Below are 25,240 nucleotides of genomic sequence, written 5' to 3' on the forward strand. Positions count from 1 at the left end.
CACCTCTAGGATTACCAGCACATTTCCATTTAGAAAAGTCATTTAGAAAAGTCATTTCTAGCCTGCCGTTTTGATTTCTTGAGATCATCATTCCAAACCAATTTACTCATTCCTCTACCTGAGCCTTTCCGTATACATAATTTACCAGATCTCAGCAAAGCTTCACATATGGCATCAAGATATTCTTGAATATCGTGATGATGACCACAAGACTCAGGCTCGTTACACACAGCAGCTTCTACTGGCAGAGATATTTTACTTAGTTCCAGTTCTACACAGTGTTTATACCTTTCCAAACTGTCCATTGCGGTTTGTTTTCACAACAATTTTTTACCAACAGACTTGTTCTTTAGTATTGAAATCTTACCATCTACTTCCACACTCGTTGACATGACAATAGGGTAATGATCAGATAAATAACCACCGTCCTCCCTTATCTCAAAATCTATAATCGTTTTTGTCAAACGATCAGAGACTATGATGTAGTCAATCCATGATTGAGTCTGGAAATCTGAACTATGCCATGTATTATTAGTATTCGCTTCAATATCATCCATGCCAATAGCTGTCAGGTTGAACTCCGACATAAATGTAGCCAGTCGTCTTGAAAAACGACTTGTGCCTTTGCGAAATCAGTATTCAAGTCTTCCAATATCATAACATTATCCTATTCATTTGACTCTAAAGACCTCCCAAAAAACCAATTTTAGTGATGTAATTCTCTACTGATTGCTCATTATCATAGTCAACTGGCATGTACACAGAAATAATAAGTATAGTTTCTAGATCTGTAGTAATCTGTATACTTCGCTGCATGGCATCGCTAGTTAAATTTAATTATCAGGAATATTGATCACGCGTAATTTATTACCGGTACAGTAGTAAAAATTTATGCTCGCTAGCTTTTGTCACTTTCCGTTACAGCAAATAATTAATTAGAATCAAACTTCAGCTAGCTAGTATCTACGTTCAAGTGCCAACAAAGCAAAAACAAAACTCAATTTGTTGTTGTCTACACACTTTTCTACGGTGCATATATGACGTACTTCTATGGATACTTATAAATCAACCTAATTACAATTGCATTATTCTTCGAAACCATGCATGCAGTCAAACCTAGCCCTAAACTTTTCTTCATTCGACTCGTCAAGGTTCGTACGGAGGCGGTTTCAGATCGGCCGCCTTGGCGTACGTCGGACCCGAAGAATCATCACTTTTCTGTGATACCGTCTCACCAATCTCTTGCAAGTGATCGTACGATGGTGGAGCCACCTCATTCTGATCATTCATTGGATTGAAGAATGTCTCAGCTTTCGGAACGTCGTAGCTGACACTCTCTTCACGGACTAAGTTTCGGCGGTGTTTTACCAGAACGACGACGACAACAACAACAACAACTGCGATAATAACAACAACAACAACTGAAACAACAGCAGGAACAGTTGCAGAAGAACTGCTTTTCCCAGATTCTTCTACACCAACAAAACTAGTAGTGGCAGATGGATTGCTTTTCCCGTATTTTTCCGAAGCAGTAGCAGATATACTGCCTTTCTCGATCGATCCCGAAACAGACGTGGTGACTGTGGGAGACGTACTGCCTTGCGAAGGTGGCGCTACCACATTAATTGTCCAGTTTGTTGAGATAAAGCTCCCATGCTCGTTGCTCGCTCTACAGCTGTACGAACCACTGTTCTCGTACGAGATTGACGCAATAGTAAAATATGCATCTATCTCCATGGATTGACTGTCGAGTGACTTCACTGTCGTTTCAGATATTACTTTGGTGCCTTCTTTCAGTAGTTCCACCTTTGTCTCAAATCCTTTGCTATTCACCTCGCAACGCAATGTAAGTGATGTTGAATAATATGCGAGAATGTCGTGGGGACTGCTTATAATTGTGGGCGAACATTCGCTCGATTTGCTGTCTGCGCAGCGACAGATTCGTTCACTACGCGACGTAGGCAAACAGAAGTGAAGACACCCGCCATTGTCGACCGAACATCCATTTGCTCCAGACGCTGTAATAACGAGACTTTGTAAAACGATTGTAACTCGAGTGACTAAAACTAAATACAGTTATTTAGTTTAATTTATATTAATTATTAATAGCTAAATTAAAAGTGAAAATTGTCTACAAATATTGCCTATATTTGTAAATTAGAAAATTTTAGTCTTAAAATCTAAAACATAATGATATTAATTGCCGATACAGAGATTGTGCCATTTAATTGTTAGTCCACGTGCACGGTACTAGTGAAAATCAGCAGAAATTCTATAACGTCTCTACTCTCTTTTGTCTGTCCTTAGTTACATACGGCTAAAGAATCAGTTTTTTCGAAAGAAATGTATTCGATAATGTCAATAGCATGCACCTTCAGCTTGTATCAGTTTGACGCACATCTATACGGTATTACCAAATGCTTGTCGTTATAATTTGGACGTTTGTGACACACACACACACACACACACACACACACACACACACACACACACACACACACACACACACACACACACACACACACACACACACACACACACACACACACACACACTCACGTACAAACCGTTTAATGCATATAGGTGAGTTTTGACATTGTGAGTTTGCGATTAATTTAACTTAATTAGTAGTAGAAAAGCAGCTGAAAGTAAATGCTGAATTTTGTAACACGTGGGATATCAGCTCATTATACTATTACATCGGTATATATAGCTGTTTCACGGCGCGTTTGCTACATGACACTTGTTCCAAGGTGTATGTTCATGCACCTGCTGTTTCGGCAAAAAGCCAAAGCAGACCAAACTATATAACCAGTATAAAATTTAGTTCTCATTTCCCTCTTGTTGTCATTACCCATTTTGGCACATTTTCAAGCACCAAACGGTTACAATTTAATAAAAGACTTAGAGCTCAAACCTGATGTCCTGTTGCGGTTATACACAGCAAGTCCGCCAGGAGTACTATCTGTCATCAGTACCTCTTCCACGGTGTCGAATAAGAGGATGAAAGTAGACAAGCGAACCAATCCGTCGTGTTTCTTGTCGGTAAAATACAGGGAGTCTTTGTAAAGGCTCAAACTGACGGGTTCGACGTCCTTCAACGTGAGGACTCCTAACAGAGTGAAATCAGCGACAGTAGATTTGGTCCAAGCGCCAGCGGACACCGCACATTTGTATATCTGAATTGCAGTGCATGGATTGTGATTAGTTGGCAGTGCGGTACCAGTTTGAACTCTGACCTTTTCGTCCTGTCCATCTCCCCAGTATATCGTCTCTGTTGTGTCTGTGTCTCCTATTGTCAGGCCTGCAGCCGCTGACGATGAACACGCTGTGAGTTCTGTGACTGCTGATCCCTTCATATTAGCCGTCTTTATTTTACCGGATTCTATCCAATACATACGCCTACAAAATATATATATCACCGTGTGTGCGTGCGTGCGTGCGTGTGCATGCCCTGTATAGTGCACCCAACGCAAGCAGCGCTTACCCGGCCAACGAATTGACTACTAAATCACTTATTCCGTCCAAATTGTCGATGAGCACCGCATGGTACGACCCATCAGCACTAACCACGCCTATACGACCGCTCGAGTCTGCGTAGTACACGTTGCCGGTTATCCAGTCAACAGACAAGCCCGTTGACCATACACCGCTGTCCAGTTGTAACAAGACCGAGCTGTTTCCTCCTAAACTAGACGCTTGTAATATGGCTTGGCTTGTGTTGGACGTCCAGTAGATTGCTTCTGCTTCCGAGTTGTAGTCTATAGCTGCTGGAGGGTAAGAGTCATCTAATTCAATGGGATTAAACACCTGATGAGCATAGTTCTTCGTTCCTTCCTTAGGAGAAACTGCTTGAATGGAGTGGGCTTCAGTAAATAGAAAAAATGTGGAAAGAACTAAAGACATCACAGCACAGAGTCAACTGCAGGTTAGTCGCAGTAAAGGTAAGATAAGAAGAATTCTTATATACAGTTGCAGTTGTCGGAGGGATTTTCGGGATTGTGCGGGCACACGCATCGGACGCTATTCGATGGTGAGGGAAGACAGATATGGCTGCGAGGACAACCTCCGTTGTTCACCGAACACGCAGTACTAACTGTAACACATGCAGACAGTCACAATAGACATGCAGCATTGGTCATTTAAAAATTTACCGCTGTCTTTCCTTCTCTTGTTTACGAGACGGCTCACTTTTTCAAGTTTTGGAAAACTTATCTTCAGAGACGTTAGGAAATCGGCTCCGCCGTTGTCGCTTGTCGTCGGTACTCGACTAACAGACTTTGACCTCCTATCGCCAACAAAAATGTATTCACCTGTTTCATACATATGTAACGTTACTCCAAAAGGAATTGCAATGCTGTCGGATCCATCGGCGTGCACTATAACATTGTTTCCTGCTTGATCACAAGACTCGATCTATAGAAATCAGAATCATTCTATATAACACTATTAGTTAGTCTTTTGACAACGAGACAGACCGTAAAAGTCTCTGTGACTAGGTAGTTATTTGTAGACGTCCAAAACAATCTCTTGCTGTGCGTGCTGAACGCCAGCGCATTGACACTTGTCGAGACTGCAAACGATTTGGGAAAAACAGGGTCACTCGACTGTATTCCCGTCATGGGAGACTTGTCGATTCTGTGAACTAACAAGTACGACTCGAGCCAAAACATCATCCTATACATGAAAGCAAAAGATATTAGATTAAATTCGGACAATATGATGCGAGTCTAGCTTTGTCTCACTTAGACTCTGGATCTACAACTATCTCTGTCGGAGAGCTTGACCCGTTCAAGTCCAATATTATTGCTCTTTTCTTTCCATCTCTGCTCACCACGTTAATAGACTGCGTCTCCTCGTCGGTGTAATATATGAGGTCGCTGCTCCAGTCCACTGCTAGTCCGCGCACTCGTGTTCCCATCCATCTAATAAGCGTTCTCGAGCTCCCGTCCGGTTCCAGTCCAACTAGGTTGCCTAACATGTGATCGCAATACAAAATGGTGTCTGTGTTCTGATCGTATTCGAGGGTTTCCGCGCCACTTCCAATCATGCGCGGTGCCGTGACGTCATTCAGTCTGTCTTTGGTAATATTTGTGTCGAAAGCCCGAATAACGGTATCGGTTGTCACCATAAGGTAGTCTTCAGGCGCTACAGAATGCAACTTGAGGCCTTAGAGAGCAGCAGAGACAGCTACGACATGCATGTACGGTACCTTCACAGCTTCCATTTGCCTGTAAATTGCCGTAAGCGCAGGCGCAGACTCGGTAGTTGGGTGTTGGGAGGCATAGTTGACCGCAATTACTAGACGACGAACACGTGTTTGAACCTAGAGCACAAAAACATACATGTGTACAACCAGGTAGGTTACTAATAAACTAAAAACATTTTTAGCAAACTAATCTATGACTCGGAATCGCATGCATGCAGATGCATACACTAGGTAAGACAACAATTTGTAATCCTGTAAATACTGTACGACGCAAAAAGACAGAACAAAACTTTTAATCAATTGGCAACAAATCTGTTAGTCAATCATTCACACAGTTCTAATCAACCGAACGTAAAATTTATGAAATAGTGTCTCTAAAAAGCAACTGGGCAGCTACATAATATAATCGTACTATCTACCTAGTCATGGTATGTACTTAATTAATTAAAGCCACCGCAGACATCAGTGTCCAGAGACGGTAAAGCTAGGTACAGTCCCTTTGCGTTATGTTACTATAGATACCGACAGCGGTAAGACAAATTTAGGTCATGAAAGTGTATCCGTACAACTTCGCCCTTTGCCCTATGAACTGAACTATACTAAGTACTAGACACAGGGTAGGAACAGTGGGGCCCAACAGGGCCATGGCTTCCAATAATTTTCCTGCTTTGCTAATGCATTACTCTCAAATGCAATAAAGCTTCTGGAATATGTTGCACAAGATTGCAATGTTTGGCTCCCAGACCTCGAACTTTCTACGCCTATGATAGCTAGGTATAGCACACAAATCGATGCACTCGCACTTTGTAGTAAGTTACACTGAGATGTACGTATCCAGGCACTCAATAATTGCAAATTGACTACGTATATTGAAACAAGAAATTTATGAACAGACCCTCAGTCTTGTATAGTATGCACAGTTTATCTACGTATACGTTGTACACGACGTGAATGCAGACACTCTCAACACACACTACACTCTCAACACACACACACACACACACACACACACACACACACACACACACACACACACACACACACACACACACACACACACACACACACACACACACACACACACACAATTACCTCCTTGACGAGTTGAGTTGTACACCATAACACCTGTCAGTGCTGCTACTGACGTATAAAAGTTAGCACTCTGTTCATCGATCCCAGAAGATTCCACTGTCGTGACACTTGTTGTACCATCAACCCAGTACAAGAAACCAGAGTGTAAAACCATTTGATAGAACGTGTTTTCTGTTAGAGTAGTCACTGTCGTTGCCAAAATACTAGAAGTATCTTTTCTCTTGATCTAAAGAATTTGAAGATTACTTATAGACACGTATCTAGTCCAGAAAAAATATGCATTGAGATAACGGTGAGAGACTTCTGTCACTTACCGTCCAACCAGAAGAAAGAAATGACGAGTAGTATTGTGCCCAGTACACTGTGTTTGAATTCTGTAGTGCTAGACCTCTGACTTTGGTCGTGTCATCAAATGTCTGAAAGGGAGGTGGCTGCATATGACCGTTCATATATGATCTTACTATTCTTGCTTTGTCATTGCTGCTGATGAGTTTTTCGTCTGTCCAGTACATAATTCTAAACATAAATAGTGTTGATAGAAGTAAATACACGCAAGCACAGGTCGAAAACACACACGCGCGCGCTCGCCGAATCGTTTCCATACCCATTTTCTGGATCCAAAGCAATGGAAGAAACAGCCACACTTTCTTGTAGTGTCTTGATGTATCGACCATCTAACCTTGCCACTCCCAAAATTTCTTCTAAGTGATCACTGAAGTAGATCAGCCTGCTCACCCAGTCTACCGCAATCGCACTCAACTCCGCGAAACCCTCTGCGATATTACGTCTGTGACCGCCCTGGATCATGTCCACAGATATGACACCTTTGTTCGTATCAGCCCAGAGTAACTCTTGAGAAAACGCATCATAATCCAGTTGGGTAGCCGACACATCTTCCAAAGGATTCATCCCAGTCACAGAAGCTGTAGGGTATCTGTCGATGTACGCAAAGCCTATTTTCGAGTCATCTTGACTGAAAGCAAGGAATTGTTCGGGAACTGCAGATACATATTCAGTAATTTACGATTTGACACATACATGTATAAGTATACTTAAACTTTAGTATAGTAGCTAATGTTTTTGTTTTCTATGAAGCAAACATGCACGCTGCTCCTGATGGCATCATTCGCCCAGAGTTAGAGATGACTTTATGTCTGTTTGCTTCATAAATACACTACACGTGAAATGCATGCTTTTCCTATCTAGTCTACTATCGTCTATAGTAGGCCTAACTATATAGTAAAGAACTTACTTGTGCCTTCCACTTGCCTAGACGACTTTAATGTTAGAGCTGCCAGCAACGCTACAAAGCACGTACAACTCATCACCGATCCTGGACGAGTTGGATTTTCCTGTCTGCACGCCGAGATCCTATCGGTAGACTTTTGTATAGCGCACAGCTATATTCGTAGAAACAAATTGGTTGAAACAGGAAACTACGCAGCTGCCAAAGTGCATGTTCGCCTCTAATCTACGAGGAAGCTGCTGAATGTAAAGATAGTGCACCAGGCACGATTAGCGATCGAAACAATGAGATAACGTTTCGATCCGTCACAAATCCATTACAGTTTGTTGAACAGAGTTGTCGTTGATGTCAGAGTTAATGTTAATTAATTAAGCTGCGACCAATTATCTCTCTTGCTAACTCATTTCCGACTATAGTAGATGATCGACCTATAGGGCTTCCGTTCACGATAACGTCAGATCTTTACTAAACTCGAAGTTCCATTCAACCGCGAGAACTTCCCTCTAAATTCAACCCTGCTTGTCCAAAACAGAGATACAGTCTCATGCACCACAAGATCTTGTTTGTATAGTCTAGGCTATGTACTGAATTGCAGCAATTCATTGAATCAAGAAACGCCATGTTCTGGTTACTCATATCCTAATACAATCGAAGACGTCGGAAGGTGAGAAAGTAGGAGGCGGCCTAGAGTGAGTTAAGGGGAGATATGCGCTAGCTGCTGGCTACTGTTTGGGAGTTGGTTTCCTTTTTGGGGAGTTGTTTATACTTTTTTACATTTGCACGGTGCCTGGAAGACCGACTCTAGTCTAGTAGTTGAAGGTTGTTCCGTGGATAAATATAGCTTCATCATCATCATCATCATCATCATCGTCATCATCGTCATCATCATCATCATCTGCCTTCGCTCGCTAGTGGAAATCTAACTATCTATCCAAGTTGGATATCTGGGCGCTATCTCAGAACAAACCTGACAGATGTACGTTATAAGAACGTTTAAAAAACGGACGGGGCTGTTTCAAGAATTTCGTCCGTCAAGTGAAACGTTTTTTTGCGCGCCATCAGATCATGTGAGCCTTAGCTAATTAGTGCTGCAATCACGCTCCCGGAAATGGTCTCTCTGTTGTTTCTGTCGCTGCAAGAACGGTGGAAACCGTCGTGCTACTTTCAGACTGTCTATCTATACACTTTTCGTGCGATCTAGTTCTGTCCTGCAACATTCGAGAGAATTGGCGTTTTGTGAGATTCTTCAGCGTTAATTAATTAAAGGCAATGGACACTGTCGTCGATCGTGTTCTGACAGTTTACAAAGTACTCATGCCTAGCTACTGTACACTTTCCGTGAATTCCTCGATCACCGGACCTCGCTATTTCGGCTGCGCACTAAAGCTGCGCAGTTCTCTCCGGAGTGTTGTTACGCTGTCACTGTTGCCCGTTATAGTGTCACACTCATCACTTCGGTTCACAGTACGACGCTGACGCCGACGTTGACGTTGACATTGACGCTGGAATAGAAATTAATCCTCAGCGTCAGCGTCAACATCAAAGTATGCCGCCTGCGTACCCCAACTTGTTCCGGCTACACGCTGGTCACATGACACTCTCGCAACAATTTGCCGGTACACGTGTACGTAGCTGCATAGCGTTGGGTCGGTAAGTCAACGGAGTTGTCACAGCTAAGCAAGCTATAATCTTAGTCAGCAATAGGTATGTGTATCTATTCGTAAATATGGCTATAGCTAGCGTGGTAGAGCACTAGCTACATTGAGCATGCATGGTGGCAATGTCTGCAAAACAAAGTACTTTTTCTTTGGCTTCTGTTTCAGCCCCACGCACTTCATGTGAAACCACTGAAGGCAGTGGTCACACAAAATTGCTTGTGACTCATCATCTAGATCATGGGAACAGCTATACTCTAAGCTTGCATTATTTGCAAATGTATCCTTGAGTTTCCTGCTTCTGCCGTACACAACTTGGGTCACAAGCAGCCAAGCATCGTATTGAAAGTACTTCCTGATTAAATGAATGTCTACGTTCTCATCCAGAACAGCATCAGTTATCATCTCTGGTCTAGCCTCGACATCTTTTTCACTAAGCAGTTGTTGTGAATTTTTCAGCACACCTGCTGCCACATCTGCGTCCACCAACCATTCTAGCATTACTGCACAATGTACAGAGTAACTAGCTGGATGTGCTTGTTAGTCCAGATAAATACCTACCCTTCTTCTTTACTGATGTGTGCAACTTATTAAATGGCTGGAGAGTTTTCAGAGACTTCTTCTTTTTCGATGGCAGGCCTATCGCTGTTAGTTCGTGGCCTTTTGGTCTTCCTCTCTTTTGATATGTAGACTGCATCTTGATACCTGACATGAACAAATGTAATTGTCAATGCACCAAATACTGAGTACACTGTCTGCACTCTGATTTCATTTTATAAACTCACTCTGGAGATCTTGTTTGAATTCATTAGCTAACTTTGATTTCTCAAGGTCATTATCCTGTGATTTAACAAGAAGAGATAACATGATACAAACAGTCAGAGACAGTTCATTCAGTTAAACAGATTTACGTTTTAGATGTGTCTCTCTGTGTAGACAGATATGTGTTGCAACTAATGAATGGCAGTTAATCAGTCAGTCAGTCAGTGCACAGTGCCGTTCAAGGCGCTTTTCATTAGAATTGATCTCTACTATTTACACATAGTTTTAACTTTAGTTTGCTGTGACCGTGATTCCACTGTCATGGATAATATTTTTAACTTTTGGTGTTCTGTGTGTAGAAATTTGTGTCTAATAAATGATTTTTGTCAGTCAGTCAGTCAGTCAAGGAACATGATGAAATAGTTGCTGTTGGAGCAGTTGCCTTCATGAGCTAAATCTCCATCACGAGAAAGAAGTCATTTATCAGTACATGATAATGAAAGCGGCCGGACATAGTTGTTTTTTACTCTGGTGCTGGCTCCAGCATTGACCTAACCCGTAAGTAACCGTAACCCTAACAGAAGGAGGTCCAAAGCTAAGCATATGCATGTTAGGTTGGCAATAGAGTACGTCCCATCCTGACTGGGTCCTTTTGAAATTAGGTATGAAACATGCCTTCAATATGGTTTAAGCAGATTTCATATTTTGGATGGAAGATAGCCTAGTTTTTCAACAATTCTGCCTGATGTCTACCAACTGTATAAGAAGGTCAATCATCTTGTTTATCTGATGGGTAATCAAGGAAGTATCATATTGTCTCACAAGAATGGGCCCTGTCTCTTCTGCTTCCATGTACCCTATTGTTGTATAGCACAAGCTAGGTAGAGTCAAGTGGCTGGCTATTACATGCAAATGGCACAGAAGTTATGTTCACGACTTTTCACTTGTGTTGTTTCAGGTAGAAGAACCAGAATAGGCATTAATCCTTTTTTCAACATTTTGGAAAGAGGGGGAGAGGCAAAAAAAAACAACCAGAAGAGGTCGCGTAACTCTTCTAACCTTTAATTAAGAGGTAAGAAATGCACCTCATATCTGTGTACATCTGTTTATGGTAAAGCCGTATTGCCCACTAATCATACGATAAGTTATTTATAACATGGTCATGTGACATGTAAGTATAAATGAGAATAAGATAATAACCGGAAGTAACTTATTGCATACTTGCTGTGCAATACCCCATATACACCACCTCAATACGTGCTCGTGACGGGTCGCATGTCATGTGACCATGGTATAACATCCAATATGGTGTGGTGAAGTAAGGGATACTTTAGAATGCAATACATCACGTGATCTTTAGACATTGTGATTAGTCAATATGGGGTGTTCTATACATGATAGAAATGTCTTGGTAGGTTCAAAACTGCCACCGAACCAAATTCACTAATTGCATTACGTCTAAAAGTCACATGATATATTCTAAATATTTTATAGCATGGTTGTAATGGGGTCCATGTATTTTATTGACACCTCAACCTCTCAGGCTTATCAACTAGATAATTGGATCTCACCTGTGGTTCTGTCAATTAGCTTATTGATAAGCCTTGAAGGCTTTGGATCAATGACAATGTGCATGGATTTCCACAACTCATGCTATAACTATTACATGGTATAGTATACTGTAGCTATTCACCCATACCGAAATAACGCCCATGCCTATATATATGCCCATGTGCGACAGGTCAGAACTTTCAGCCCGAAGAAATGCCCATGCTCAAGTATAAACCCAGGATACGTGTGCGTTGACAAAACAAAATGGGGTCCGCAGAACATTCGTCTTTGTCTGTGTGTGTTTGATGAGCTGGTGTCAGTGTTGAGTAAAAGTGCTTACCGCTAGACTCATGTCTTCGTTGCAATTACCTATCCTGATGCTTTTGACGGGCTTCAGGCCGACCACTCCGGTTTGCGTGTGTAGTGTAGTTACTGCGTGTATGCTGATGCTGTACGAATACAGTACCTTTGATCTTGCAAATGGATAATTGCAAGCATTTGTGGTATTTGTGTCATCAACTGTTTAGATGATGACTGGCCAAACGACAGCATTTTGCGACCATGTATACGCTTGGGACCAAAATAACGCCCATGCCCTAGTATAAGCCCAGAAAAAAACGTTTCTTTTCTATACGCCCAGGGCGTTATATTACGGGCGAATATGGTAGTATAGTAGAGTATATTACAGTGCAGTGCAATACAGTATGGTACAGTATGGTATGGTACTGTATGGTATGGTATGGTATGGTATGGTATGGTACGGTACGGTACTGTATAATCAAGACACTACTTTCCTCGTAATGGCTAGAAACACCTGTAGTGACTACGTCATACTATGTAGAAGGTTAGTTCAATAATTGCTATCTGTATGTCAGTCATTTGAGCAGATCAAAGAAAGAACTATAGTGATCACAATTCACAATACCATGTCATTGGAGTATACAGTATATTTAACTTACTTGCTGACTCTCAAACAGTCGTTCTGCTCTGGTCTCTACTACAAACAATGCATTCTTTGTTGTTATACAAAGAAACAACACTGGACTCAATGTCGTATGTAATATCAGGCAGTATGCAAAAGGTGAAGAACATACCTAGTTGTCTTCGGTTTGCCTTTGCAACATTTGGTGTCGGGATGCAGGCATTCATTTCTGATTCTTGTTTCATTTTTACTGACGGAACTGTAAGTGTCAGAACATGTTTCCTTTAAATATTACTATTGCGAGTGGCAACAGAGTTTACCTTGTTGAGCTTTGTTTTTGTGTATTTTATTTTTTGAATATTGTTGCTTTTTAGAGTCTGCACACATTTAGGTATTTGTTAAAACAAAACTGACATCATTTTGTCTAACAAAGTAAATATAACAATGTGTGTGCCTACTTGTTGCATCAGCATGCGCATGTGTGTATGCTCACATTTATTGGTGTATGCACACAGTTTGTATACATAATGCCACTAGGTCTTACCATTGACTAATGCAACTGTTTCTCCATTTTCCCATGCTGTAACTAATTGTTTCAACGATTCTAATCGCTTGGTAAAGGTTAGTCCAGAGTCTTCTGAAGCTAGGGTAGATAATTTTTTGTGACCCTTGAAACAAGTTTAAATTTCTGAAACTGAACCAGAGCATACTGCAGGGAATGTTGTTGAAGTTCTAGCCATGTAATACAAACCTGAGAGAGTAGTTGTGCTGAGTTATGTGTTTCAGGCAATAGACTAGTAACATGAGACACAGTCGACTGATTGCTGCCTAAATCCTTTGAAAAGACTCTGTGCATTGACTTGAAGTAGTGTAGTGTTTACCTTTTGTCACATAATCCTTCGTTATGTCATGCCAATGTCAGCCCTTGCGGATAGTATGTGATGGCATGGGAGCCTCATTGAGAGCCATCCTAGATACTGGCATAAGGTTGCAGTTACTGTAATATTGCCTTCACTAGAGGACACATGATACTGCTGATTTTCTGCACATTTTATGCTACTTTGCAATCATATCCATTTGCTTTTCACAAACTTATAGGCATAGGGAGTAAGGCACCGGCATATAATGCTTGCTTGCTTCAGCAGAGGTTGAATGAAATGCAGTGGGCACTTTCAAAACTGAAAGACTTGCATTATTAACTCGTTCTGATCGTTGTACTCTCAGAATTACTAAGAACTTCTCAGTGAATGTTTCCATGGAGGAAAAGCGGGCAATGACAGATTTTAATTTGGCATTTAGTGATTCAAGTCTATTGTTGGTCGCATTCAAGAAGTTGCCTGTGCTGTATTTTATACCCATTGTCCATTGCTTATGAATGGGATGCCACTGCTTGTTGAAGTAGTCGATTACAGCTGCCGGAGCGCAGGTTTTGAAACGAGAATATTCTGTATATTTTACTTCATTTGTACATGGCATATGCCATTTGCTGGAGAAGTTCCAAAACAGGTCCTCTGACCTGATGCCCATATTTTCACAAGAAATCTCTCGTCGAAATGACCTGAGAGAGTGGTAGAGGCAAATCAAAAGGTCAGCATTTGGAAAATTTAATTAATGCTAGTACGTCACATTCAGTCATGTACTTGTCTGCCATCAAAACTCTGGTAGCTGCCCAGGACGGATTGTTTTCTTCAAAAATAGACATGATTTTTGATAGTGATGTTTCAGTCTCTTCAAGTAACAAAAATGCTGCAATTTCACTTTGCTCATTGCCATCTTCTATGAGAATAATGTATAATGGGAACCGCAGCTCAAGAAGCCAGTAGGTGGCATCAATAAATAATATCTCAGGGTAGGCATCAAATGCCTTTTTCATTGGTCATTACATGCACACTTGAACCTACACGTGACCACTCCAAATGCACATTAACAACACATTCTACAGCATTTAAACCTACATAATAACCTACCATATTGCTCTGTCAGTTCCTTGACAGTAACTTCTAAGTTGTTACCGGTACTACCACTTTTCATTAGTGTAGATAGATTGCTCAGGTCCTTTAAAAGAACCACTTGGCCTGTTTCGTTTGACAATTTATCTTGAACCATCTTCTTGTTTGCTTGTAATGACAGTAACTTTTGTTCTTCTTGCTTGGCATCAATGAAGAGCTTTCTCTGCCGTGGTAGTTGCCTGAAGAGTTCCTATGAAAACAAGTAGGTGCTGTTTATTGTCTCTAAAGTACTACAGCCAAGTGCAATGCAATATGCCATGCCTTTTAATTATTGAATGCAAGGATGACAATAATTCTTACCTCGCTAATGTCATCATTATGTTGGAAGTTTATACCTTTGATAGCCAATTTCTGTCCATCTGTTGATGCTACAATTCTCACAAAACATGGGCATTCCATTGGAAAGGTTCTGCAATGTAGTGAAGTCGTGCATATAAAGGTGTTGAATAGCTATTACAACAAACAAATGACACTTACGAGTGATTATGGCGTTTTCCTGTACCCTGTGACTGGAAATGCTTTCCACCATGAATACAGTTATACTGTAATTCTGAAAACCTTAAGTCAGAATTGAAGTTCTTTTTAGTTGCTCGCTTCTTGGCAGATTCTAGTGACCCGGATCTCCTAATGTAAAGTTGTACAAATGTTTCTCTTTCGTAACTAGAAATGCAGTGCTCTTCAAAGGAGGAAAATTCTTGTCCAGTTGTGAGCTGTGGAACTGTTACAGAAGAGATGTCCAAGTGAGTAGTAGACGAACTTCTTTCATTGCTATTCTTTGTACACCTTTGTCACATGGTGCATTTTTGTGACCAAAACTGTCTTCTTCAGTTTTGCAGTCTTTCTGCTTCAGGCTAAGTCTAAGTCTGCTTGCTTGATGTTGAAATGAAATTTGTTTGTTAAAAGACGATGCCATGGGTACATGTGCAGACTTATCAATGATATGTTTGTCAGGTCAATAGTCTGAGTGGATATCTAACATGCAAGCACCTTGCATAGGTAAGGTGAATATGAGTGGATATCCAACTTGCTTGCCGAAATAGAGTCAAATTTGACTTTACATCATTCAGAGCCATGTGGGGTGAGCATATACATTCCCAGACATTTGTTAGGGTGAATGCAGAAATTGCAACAAATGTAAACACTATTATTCCACATGTTGATGAACACTTTTGAACAAGAAAGTTCAAACAATTTCGAGAACGGAAGTGTTCACCATTAGGGCCAAACATCGGCTTATGCATTGCAATCGTGTGATAGAACATTTTCATTTGCTTGCTAAGAACCCTCTTCAGTTCTAAAGAAACTTGCTGTGTTTCGACTGACAGATTGATGAGAATAGGAAACCGTAAGGGATTACAGTAGTAGGTAGTTTCAGCACAGACATCTATTACAGCTACCACCAAGTGATTTCCTGTTAGCAACTTGTTGGAAGCCATGGTGGTCTGAAGTAATTGATTTACTGAAACGTTTAAAATCAAGAGAGAATACAAGACGTATGTTTTCCTTGCCTTTTGCAGCTGCTGAAACAACTTTGTGCAATGGTGTTTTGTTATACTCAGAAGAACTGTGCACAGACAGTCTCTTGAACATTGATTTAAGACATCAGACAAGTTTGCAGAATGTCCTCTGTTAGCCAACGATTGCAAGTCAACATGGAAGTTTGATGACTGCTTCAAGTTACCACATGTCGTTGCTATGGCAGATGCTGGTTGGTTCCATAACATGGTCTTGAATAGCTGGAAACTTTGGTTGTCGAGTGGTATCACATCCAAGAAGTCAGGAATGGTGAAACTTGTAGAAAACTGGTTTTTCTCAAGAGTGACCTAACAAACAATTAAATGGAGAAACATTAAAGGACATGTTACACCTAGTGCAGAATTAGGTAGACATCTTTGCATTGGAATTATGTTGCTAACAGGGCTACTGTTCTCATGGTAATGTTGACAGTTGTGGCACATTGATATTCTATTAATGTCAGTTGCTGGTACATCCAAGTATAAGAATAATTAATTAAAAACTCTACTGCAGTTTGGAGCAGTGCCGATTACGTTAGACTTAGCACCATATAGTTGCCTAATGAACTGTTTAGATGGCCATGTATGGCTTGCTCAGCTGACAGGTTACGAAGTATTGGCTTGCAACCCTAATCTTGAAGTAATATCAATTATGAAAAGTTTTCTGTTGCACTATTTCTGAATTGCATAATTGTAGAGAAGCAAAACTGATAAAACTACTTTCAGAATCTAGAAATTTTTGATATGATTTTCATATTGATTGATTTAATTGAAAGATTTGAATGTGTGTGATTGCATATGTAGTAGTTTTGCTTCATTTATATGACTCAGCAGCGGCGCGTGGGCGCAAAAAGTGGTGGGGCTGACTCAGTGCCAAGACTTTGGCTCCGGTCTTTGATATTAAAAATTTTGAAAATGCCCCTGAAAAGTGGTGGGGCTTCAGCCCCCTCTAGCCCATATTACGCGATGCCACTGTATAACTCCTCAATTTTCCTCCTAGGACCATACTTTACTCATGCTGAAAGGAATTTTTTGTGGTAAGCTGATTATTCTGTTCAAAGAGGGAATTGAGTCGCAAAGTATGAGGAACTAATTCACAGTTCCTTAACCCTTATATTTATTAACAGATACGTGTGCGTGAATGTTCCTGTGAAGTTCATGTCAAATGTATGTATGCAAGGGTCAGTACGACAATGTGTTCTTTCTTGCATCAGTCAAATTTACCTGTGAGGCAATTGATTTGGCTTCGTGTAGTGCTAGGAACTCTCTAATTCCATCAAGATCAGATACACCAAAGAAGAATCCAGCAACACGAATTTCATCAGTCTTGATTGATCTTTCCGACTGGTCTTCTGCACACAAACTCACTGGGCATCACAGTACTGGTGTGGGGGTTGCTGAAAAGAGTGCTTCTGGGGACAGTGATGACCTGACCCTGCTCTATACTCACACTAGGAAACTTCAGTCTACCGCATTCCTGCCTGGTCAGCTCTCTGATAAACCTACGAGTGCGAAGAAGAGATGACCTAGACGTTATCGTTATTGAAACCGCCCACCATTACTCTCTGTTCACGTTGACTTTGAGCTTTGAAAATCTCTGTAATTGGTATCGTTCGAAACCGCAAGTTCCCGGATTTCTATAGTTAGGGTAACGACGGCGTATGCATTACATAGGCGGTTTGCTAAGACTTTTGCATATCAAGAGTCGTTAGGGTTCTTAATTAAACATTCGAGTGTGGTAAACAAATACAGCTGCATCATTAGTCGCTCCAAGTGCAAAGTCAACGCGAACAGAGAGTAGTACATGCACTGTACGGCTTTAGTCAATGATTGTCTAACCTGCCCTTGATTGTTGAGCTTAAAAAATTCGCAAACATTTGGGCGCGAAAGAAACTGGTGGCGGTCAGAACACACTTGTTCGGGGGGAGGGCGGAGATTTACGCGGGTAACTTTGAAGTCTTGCACGTGCAGACAGTCACCTGCACGTGCAAACAATGCGTAAGCGTCGGAAAAGCAAAGCTGTCATGTAACCAGCGTGCCGCGTCATGTGACCAGTGCGTCGTACGTACCTATAGCCAGAGCCAGTTGGGGGACACGGGCCCGTACCTGTAGCCACTTCGTTTCGCGAAACACACCAAGTGATCTAGAAATGGGATTCGCTACTTCTAGACAAATATCAGTCACGCCTACAGATATAAATTAGCTATTTAATCACCTTTCCAAAAACGGGAGTATGTGTTAGTGCATTACTTGCTGAAGCATGCTTTTTGAAAAGTGGGGTGGCCCCACCACTGCAGACTCTCTGTCTCTGTCCACTCGGCATCACTAATTAGCACTTGCTAATTGAACTTGTCCTCACACTTGAGCTTGTCTAGCTAGATTCATGCAGGTAATCACAACTTGTAGCTAACATTAGTCCAATGGAGCAGAGTTCACTAAACTAAAAGTCACAACCTAATTAATTAATTAATACAGGGTGTGTCAAACCTGGATTAACTAGGTACTACTGCACCACCCACTCAAACACAAATATGTCGTATATTATTAAAACAAGTAAAGGTCATCTAAATATTACCAGGCGACCATATTTCACGGATCTCTGCCTTAATTTTGTAAACAGCTCGTTGGGTCTATAGGGGTGTATAGAAAATTTGGCATCCTCGGTTTGTCAAAGCTAGCTCCTTGGAAACGCTGGGAGATGCATGACACCAGACAACCTACATTAGCCAACGTCAATAGCGTGATCGATTTACACGCAACGCTTGCAATAATTTCAGATTTCAAAATGCTCAAAGCTGTAATTAAATGACTACAATGTCTAGTATGAAAAAGCAATTGAGCTTTGACAGTTGAGCAACGAAATTTTGTAACTACTTCTGGGCTCTCATGTTGGTGTTGACAGCATGCAGTTTTGCTACAATCAGAAAACAATGACAAGTGCATACTATATAATGGTTGTCCTATATACTTGTCTAGAGCATTATTGCGTGTTCCATTAATAGATACTTCTAGAGTGCCTTGCCTCCTTTTTAATTCCATCATGCACGCTCTTGCTTCACCCCTCGTAAGGCGGTGCCTTCATCACAGGTAAACCAGCAGCTTCAGGGACTTCTTTCGGTGCCTTCTCTTTCATCTCATGTGGTGCATCCAGCGTTTCATATACCGGTTCTTTACTGGTAAACTGTTCGTTCAACGGATTGAAGAACGTGTTTGGTACTTCATAACCAGCACTCTCTGAGTTCAGTTGATAAGATCTTCTGCGTCGTCTAACTACAATCACTACAGAAATTGTGCCGACTGTGATAAGTATAATAGTTACAGTAGTAACAGCAGCAATTACAGTAGTGTCAGTCTCAGTGTTGCTAATCGCAGGCGGACCGTGTGGAGTACTTCTTGTACCTACTGGTGCCTGACTAAGAGTTACTGCACAATCCAGCCCAGTGTATTCAGAAAGACAATTACAACTGTATGTATTCACCAAGTCTTGACATATCCCTTCATTTTGACAAGGATGAGATGCACACTCATCTATGTCTGTTTCACAATTCGCCCCAGTGTATCCAGAAAGACAATTACAACTGTATGTATTCATCATGTCTTGACATATCCCTCCATTTTGACAAGGGTGAGATGTACACTCATCTACGTCTGTTTCACAATTCACCCCAGTGTATCCAGAAAGACAATTGCAATTATATTTATTCATCATGTCTTGACATGTCCCTCCATTTTGACAAGGATGAGATGTACACTCATCTACGTCTGTTTCACAATTCACCCCAGTGTATCCAGAAAGACAATTGCAATTATATTTATTCATCATGTCTTGACATGTCCCTCCACTTTGACAAGGGTGAGATGCACACTCATCTATGTCTGTTTCACAATTCACCCCAGTGTATCCAGAAAGACAATTGCAACTGTATGTATTCATCATGTCTTGACATGTCCCTCCATTTTGACAAGGATGAGATGTACACTCATCTACGTCTGTTTCACAATTCACCCCAGTGTATCCAGAAAGACAATTGCAATTATATTTATTCATCATGTCTTGACATGTCCCTCCATTTTGACAAGGGTGAGATGTACACTCATCTACGTCTGTTTCACAATTCACCCCAGTGTATCCAGAAAGACAATTGCAATTATATTTATTCATCATGTCTTGACATGTCCCTCCATTTTGACAAGGGTGAGATGTACACTCATCTACGTCTGTTTCACAATTCACCCCAGTGTATCCAGAAAGACAATTGCAATTATATTTATTCATCATGTCTTGACATGTCCCTCCATTTTGACAAGGGTGAGATGTACACTCATCTACGTCTGTTTCACAATTCACCCCAGTGTATCCAGAAAGACAATTGCAATTATATTTATTCATCATGTCTTGACATGTCCCTCCACTTTGACAAGGGTGAGATGCACACTCATCTATGTCTGTTTCACAATTCACCCCAGTGTATCCAGAAAGACAATTGCAACTGTATGTATTCATCATGTCTTGACATGTCCCTCCATTTTGACAAGGATGAGATGTACACTCATCTACGTCTGTTTCACAATTCACCCCAGTGTATCCAGAAAGACAATTGCAATTATATTTATTCATCATGTCTTGACATGTCCCTCCATTTTGACAAGGGTGAGATGTACACTCATCTACGTCTGTTTCACAATTCACCCCAGTGTATCCAGAAAGACAATTGCAATTATATTTATTCATCATGTCTTGACATGTCCCTCCATTTTGACAAGGGTGAGATGTACACTCATCTACGTCTGTTTCACAATTCACCCCAGTGTATCCAGAAAGACAATTGCAATTATATTTATTCATCATGTCTTGACATGTCCCTCCATTTTGACAAGGGTGAGATGTACACTCATCTACGTCTGTTTCACAATTCACCCCAGTGTATCCAGAAAGACAATTGCAATTATATTTATTCATCATGTCTTGACATGTCCCTCCATTTTGACAAGGATGAGATGCACACTCATCTATGTCTGTTTCACAATTCACCCCAGTGTATCCAGAAAGACAATTGCAACTGTATGTATTCATCATGTCTTGACATGTCCCTCCATTTTGACAAGGATGAGATGCACACTCATCTACGTCTGTTTCACAATTCACCCCAGTGTATCCAGAAAGGCAATTGCAATTATATTTATTCATCATGTCTTGACATGTCCCTCCATTTTGACAAGGATGAGATGTACACTCATCTATGTCTGTTTCACAATCCACCCCAGTGTATCCAGAAAGGCAATTACAACTGTATGTATTCATCATGTCTTGACATGTCCCTCCATTTTGACAAGGATGAGATGCACACTCGCCTATGTCTGTTTCACAATTCACCCCAGTGTATCCAGAAAGACAATTGCAATTATATTTATTCATCATGTCTTGACATGTCCCTCCATTTTGACAAGGATGAGATGTACACTCATCTATGTCTGTTTCACAATCCACCCCAGTGTATCCAGAAAGGCAATTACAACTGTATGTATTCATCATGTCTTGACATGTCCCTCCATTTTGACAAGGGTGAGATGCACACTCACCCATGTCTGTTTCACAATTCACCCCAGTGTATCCAGAAAGACAATTGCAATTATATCTATTCATCATGTCTTGACATGTCCCTCCATTTTGACAAGGGTGAGATGCACACTCATCTACGTCTGTTTCACAATTCACCCCAGTGTATTCAGAAAGACAATTGCAATTATATCTATTCATCATGTCTTGACATGTCCCTCCATTTTGACAAGGATGAGATGTACACTCATCTATGTCTGTTTCACAATCCACCCCAGTGTATCCAGAAAGGCAATTACAACTGTATGTATTCATCATGTCTTGACATGTCCCTCCATTTTGACAAGGGTGAGATGCACACTCATCTACGTCTGTTTCACAATTCACCCCAGTGTATCCAGAAAGACAATTGCAATTATATTTATTCATCATGTTTTGACATGTCCCTCCATTTTGACAAGGGTGAGATGTACACTCATCTATGTCTGTTTCACAATTCACCCCAGTGTATCCAGAAAGACAATTGCAATTATATTTATTCATCATGTCTTGACATGTCCCTCCATTTTGACAAGGGTGAGATGCACACTCATCTATGTCTGTTTCACAATTCACCCCAGTGTATCCAGAAAGACAATTGCAACTGTATGTATTCATCATGTCTTGACATGTCCCTCCATTTTGACAAGGATGAGATGCACACTCATCTACGTCTGTTTCACAATTCACCCCAGTGTATCCAGAAAGACAATTGCAATTATATTTATTCATCATGTCTTGACATGTCCCTCCATTTTGACAAGGATGAGATGTACACTCATCTATGTCTGTTTCACAATCCACCCCAGTGTATCCAGAAAGGCAATTACAACTGTATGTATTCATCATGTCTTGACATGTCCCTCCATTTTGACAAGGATGAGATGCACACTCACCTATGTCTGTTTCACAATTCACCCCAGTGTATCCAGAAAGACAATTGCAATTATATTTATTCATCATGTCTTGACATGTCCCTCCATTTTGACAAGGGTGAGATGCACACTCATCTATGTCTGTTTCACAATTCACCCCAGTGTATCCAGAAAGACAATTGCAATTATATTTATTCATCATGTTTTGACATGTCCCTCCATTTTGACAAGGGTGAGATGTACACTCATCTATGTCTGTTTCACAATTCACCCCAGTGTATCCAGAAAGACAATTGCAATTATACTTATTCATCATGTCTTGACATGTCCCTCCATTTTGACAAGGGTGAGATGTACACTCATCTACGTCTGTTTCACAATTCACCCCAGTGTATCCAGCAACACACTTGCAACTATACTGATTCATTTGAGAAACACATGTGCCTCCATACTGACATGGATTTGACTCACAAGGATTTGGTGGTGCAACAACAATAACATTTCCAATATCTGACCTAACATTCCCATACCTGTTGGTTACATGGCAGCTGTAAAAGCCACTGTCAGTATAAGAAGCAGAAACAACTGTGTAAGACACCATTATAATTACTTCATGAGCAGAAGGAGTGACACTTTGAGAATATACGACTTCTGCGTTGTTTTTCATTATCTCCACATAAGTATCAAATCCTTTGCTATTGACCATGCAATTCAATGTGAATGATGTTGAAACGTTAACTGTAGTGTTAACAGGACTACTCGGAATAATAACAGGCAAGCACTCACTAAATTTGCCTTTTGCACATCTGCAGACTCGTTGAGTTTTCGACTGAGGCAGACAAAAAAATTTCAGACAGCCACCGTTGTCAGCTGAACATCCGTTCACTCCAACAGCTGTATAAAAGACATACAATGAGCACTACTTGTAATACATAATAATTTAATGTTTGTATCAGTAGCTAATATGCCATTGTAACACAGTTGTGTGTACAGTCAACATGCACATGTTAACTCAAGCGTGAGTCATTAATTAATCTACAAATTCTCATTACTACTCTTCTGCCACTCAGTTGAGTGATAACTGCAAGATGGCACAAGTAATGATGCAAACTACGTTGTCAAAGAAAACTAATGCAATCGGTCAGCAAAGTTCAACATAGTTTCTTCCCCCGGTTTGTGAGTACAACATAAAAACTGGTCAAAACATCAAGGCAATAATGAAAGAAACTAATTGATTGCTTCAATCCAAAAAACTTCTGTTTGACAGTGCAACCCAGGTGAGTGGACATCACGATTGCTCCAGCCAATTAGCCTCCTAATTTTACATAAGCAACTGAGCAATGAAAACCTTGATTAATTCGTAAGGCCATTTTCCTTAAATTCACACTAGTTAGAAACATACTTGGGATAATATTCACAGTATGTTTAATTTTAAATGCAGTTTAATATAATCGTGATTTTGTACCTATGCATTGACAAACACAACAATCAATAGGACAAACCTGATGTTCTGTTGCTGTTGTACACAGCAATTGCACCTGGACTTCTTTCTGTTGTCAGCATTTCCTCTACTCTTGCCAAAGATAAGGATTTAAGAAAATGGTATAATCGGACTAAGCCCTTGTAATTCCTGTCTGTGAGATACAGGGAGTCTTTGTAGAAGCGTAAACTAACAGGTTCTATGTCATTCAACTTGATAATATCAAATATGGTAAAATTGGCGACTACTGATTTGCTCCAATGTCCATTTGACAACTTTTTGCATTCAAAAATCTGAAATAAAACAGTCAAACTACTTGATGTGAACAAGTTAACCAATTCTGTTCTTTTCACCTTTTCTTCTGTTCCGTCACCCCAGTAGATCGTCTCTGACGTGGAGATGTCTCTTAGTGTGAGTCCAGCCAGTTTCGTTGACGAGCAAGCTGAGAGATCCACCGCTGCAGACCCAGTCATGTCAGATGACTTTATATATATACTGCCTGATTCTATCCAATACATACGTCTACAAAACAGAAGGCTCTACTTGAGAACTATAGAGACATTGATTTTATTGAAGCCTTGCATTTCCAGACCAAAAACGCCCTTTGTCGTTTTCTCCAATAGGGACCTTCAAGGTTAGCATGCCCAGAGCTGTATGTATATACGGCTCTGATCATGCTCAGATCACTACTGTACTGGAAGAGCTGTTACTGCTTAGTATACATGCACAAATAAATTGCCACAAACACAGCTAGACTGCTTACCCTGCCAAAGGATTGACGACTAGATCACTGATTGCTCCCAGGTTCTTACTTATCACTGCTTGGTGATAACCATCCTCGCTGACCACACCTATTTCACCTCTTGAGTCTGTGTAGTATATGTTTCCAGTTATCCAGTCGACTGACAAACTAGTCGGCGTAACGCCATTTTCTAGTCGAAACAAAATTGAGCTGTTGCTTCCTGCAATTGATGCTCTCATAATTGCTTGCTCTGTTTCAGATGTCCAATAGAAAGCCTCAGCTTCAGAATTATAATCAACAGCTGCAGGAGGATGAGAATCAGATATCTTGATAGGATTGAAGATTTGATGACCAAAATTCTTTGTTCCCTCCTTTGGGACTACTCCGTGTATAGAGTAAGCTTCCGTAAAGAGAAAAAAAGTGGGCGAAACTATAAAGCAAAATACTAGATTTTAAACGAATAGAAGTGCACAGAGAAAGAAGATTACTAGTGCAACTGTCTAATGAAGTCCCTTGATTGTGAGGACAAATACATCGTACACTACCCGAAGGTGAAGGAAGACAAATATGGTTGCTAGGGCAACCAC

General features: G+C 40.7%; 4 protein-coding genes and 1 long non-coding RNA gene across 5 annotated transcripts; 1 reads left to right on the forward strand and 4 right to left on the reverse strand.

Annotated features, from left to right (window-relative positions):
- Positions 1 to 955: 955 nt before the first annotated feature.
- On the reverse strand, positions 956 to 3,359 carry LOC134196844 (uncharacterized). The gene is made up of 3 exons (XM_062666065.1): positions 3,240 to 3,359; positions 2,918 to 3,179; positions 956 to 2,018 (listed from the first exon to the last, which is right to left on the reverse strand). Exons 1-3 carry the CDS (start codon positions 3,357 to 3,359, stop codon positions 1,147 to 1,149), a joined length of 1,254 nt encoding a protein of 417 aa, XP_062522049.1. The 3' UTR covers positions 956 to 1,146.
- A 311-nt stretch (positions 3,360 to 3,670) lies between these two features.
- LOC134196150 (uncharacterized) lies at positions 3,671 to 4,160 on the forward strand. Its single transcript, XR_009972494.1, has 3 exons — positions 3,671 to 3,777; positions 3,843 to 3,928; positions 3,979 to 4,160. It is a non-coding gene; the product is annotated as an uncharacterized LOC134196150 (long non-coding RNA).
- A 110-nt stretch (positions 4,161 to 4,270) lies between these two features.
- On the reverse strand, positions 4,271 to 7,626 carry LOC134196845 (low-density lipoprotein receptor-related protein 5-like). Its single transcript, XM_062666066.1, has 9 exons — positions 7,554 to 7,626; positions 6,906 to 7,299; positions 6,616 to 6,817; positions 6,302 to 6,527; positions 5,213 to 5,326; positions 4,746 to 5,148; positions 4,479 to 4,677; positions 4,339 to 4,416; positions 4,271 to 4,288 (listed from the first exon to the last, which is right to left on the reverse strand). The coding sequence occupies exons 1-9, from the start codon at positions 7,624 to 7,626 to the stop codon at positions 4,271 to 4,273; spliced, it is 1,707 nt and encodes a 568-aa protein (XP_062522050.1).
- A 1,583-nt stretch (positions 7,627 to 9,209) lies between these two features.
- LOC134196756 (uncharacterized) lies at positions 9,210 to 13,100 on the reverse strand. The gene is made up of 7 exons (XM_062665976.1): positions 12,982 to 13,100; positions 12,758 to 12,814; positions 12,610 to 12,696; positions 12,475 to 12,512; positions 9,988 to 10,042; positions 9,764 to 9,907; positions 9,210 to 9,705 (listed from the first exon to the last, which is right to left on the reverse strand). The coding sequence occupies exons 3-7, from the start codon at positions 12,680 to 12,682 to the stop codon at positions 9,284 to 9,286; spliced, it is 732 nt and encodes a 243-aa protein (XP_062521960.1). The 5' UTR covers positions 12,683 to 12,696; positions 12,758 to 12,814; positions 12,982 to 13,100; the 3' UTR covers positions 9,210 to 9,283.
- Positions 13,101 to 15,053: 1,953 nt separating this feature from the next.
- Positions 15,054 to 24,384, reverse strand: LOC134196847 (neurogenic locus notch homolog protein 1-like). Its single transcript, XM_062666067.1, has 7 exons — positions 24,247 to 24,384; positions 23,934 to 24,204; positions 19,020 to 23,325; positions 17,395 to 17,462; positions 17,185 to 17,312; positions 16,048 to 16,269; positions 15,054 to 15,164 (listed from the first exon to the last, which is right to left on the reverse strand). Exons 1-7 carry the CDS (start codon positions 24,382 to 24,384, stop codon positions 15,054 to 15,056), a joined length of 5,244 nt encoding a protein of 1,747 aa, XP_062522051.1.
- Between the last annotated feature and the right edge of the window lie 856 nt (positions 24,385 to 25,240).

This window comes from Corticium candelabrum, chromosome 21 (assembly GCF_963422355.1).
Source record: "Corticium candelabrum chromosome 21, ooCorCand1.1, whole genome shotgun sequence".
In the NCBI taxonomy this organism is placed as follows: Eukaryota; Metazoa; Porifera; class Homoscleromorpha; order Homosclerophorida; family Plakinidae; genus Corticium; species Corticium candelabrum.

Excerpts from the sequence above, each read along its gene's own strand:
- LOC134196844 (XM_062666065.1), bottom strand. The coding sequence starts at position 3,359 with ATGAAGGGATCAGCAGTCACAGAACTCACAGCGTGTTCATCGTCAGCG. Across the intron at positions 3,180-3,239 it reads GAGATGGACAGGACGAAAAG|ATATACAAATGTGCGGTGTC; the intron begins GTCAGAGTTCAA and ends ACTGCAATTCAG. Across the intron at positions 2,019-2,917 it reads TAACCGCAACAGGACATCAG|CGTCTGGAGCAAATGGATGT; the intron begins GTTTGAGCTCTA and ends TCGTTATTACAG.
- LOC134196845 (XM_062666066.1), bottom strand. The coding sequence starts at position 7,626 with ATGAGTTGTACGTGCTTTGTAGCGTTGCTGGCAGCTCTAACATTAAAG. Across the intron at positions 7,300-7,553 it reads TAGGCAAGTGGAAGGCACAA|TTCCCGAACAATTCCTTGCT; the intron begins GTAAGTTCTTTA and ends ATGTATCTGCAG. Across the intron at positions 6,528-6,615 it reads TTCTTTCTTCTGGTTGGACG|ATCAAGAGAAAAGATACTTC; the intron begins GTAAGTGACAGA and ends CAAATTCTTTAG.
- LOC134196756 (XM_062665976.1), bottom strand. The coding sequence starts at position 12,682 with ATGAAACAAGAATCAGAAATGAATGCCTGCATCCCGACACCAAATGTT. Across the intron at positions 12,513-12,609 it reads GGCAAACCGAAGACAACTAG|TAGAGACCAGAGCAGAACGA; the intron begins GTATGTTCTTCA and ends CATTGTTTGTAG. Across the intron at positions 9,908-9,987 it reads ATTCAAACAAGATCTCCAGA|GTATCAAGATGCAGTCTACA; the intron begins GTGAGTTTATAA and ends TGTTCATGTCAG.
- LOC134196847 (XM_062666067.1), bottom strand. The coding sequence starts at position 24,384 with ATGACTGGGTCTGCAGCGGTGGATCTCTCAGCTTGCTCGTCAACGAAA. Across the intron at positions 17,463-19,019 it reads AAGGCACCGCCTTACGAGGG|GTTTATCAGAGAGCTGACCA; the intron begins GTGAAGCAAGAG and ends TCGCACTCGTAG. Across the intron at positions 16,270-17,184 it reads CCAAATCAATTGCCTCACAG|GTCACTCTTGAGAAAAACCA; the intron begins GTAAATTTGACT and ends ATTGTTTGTTAG.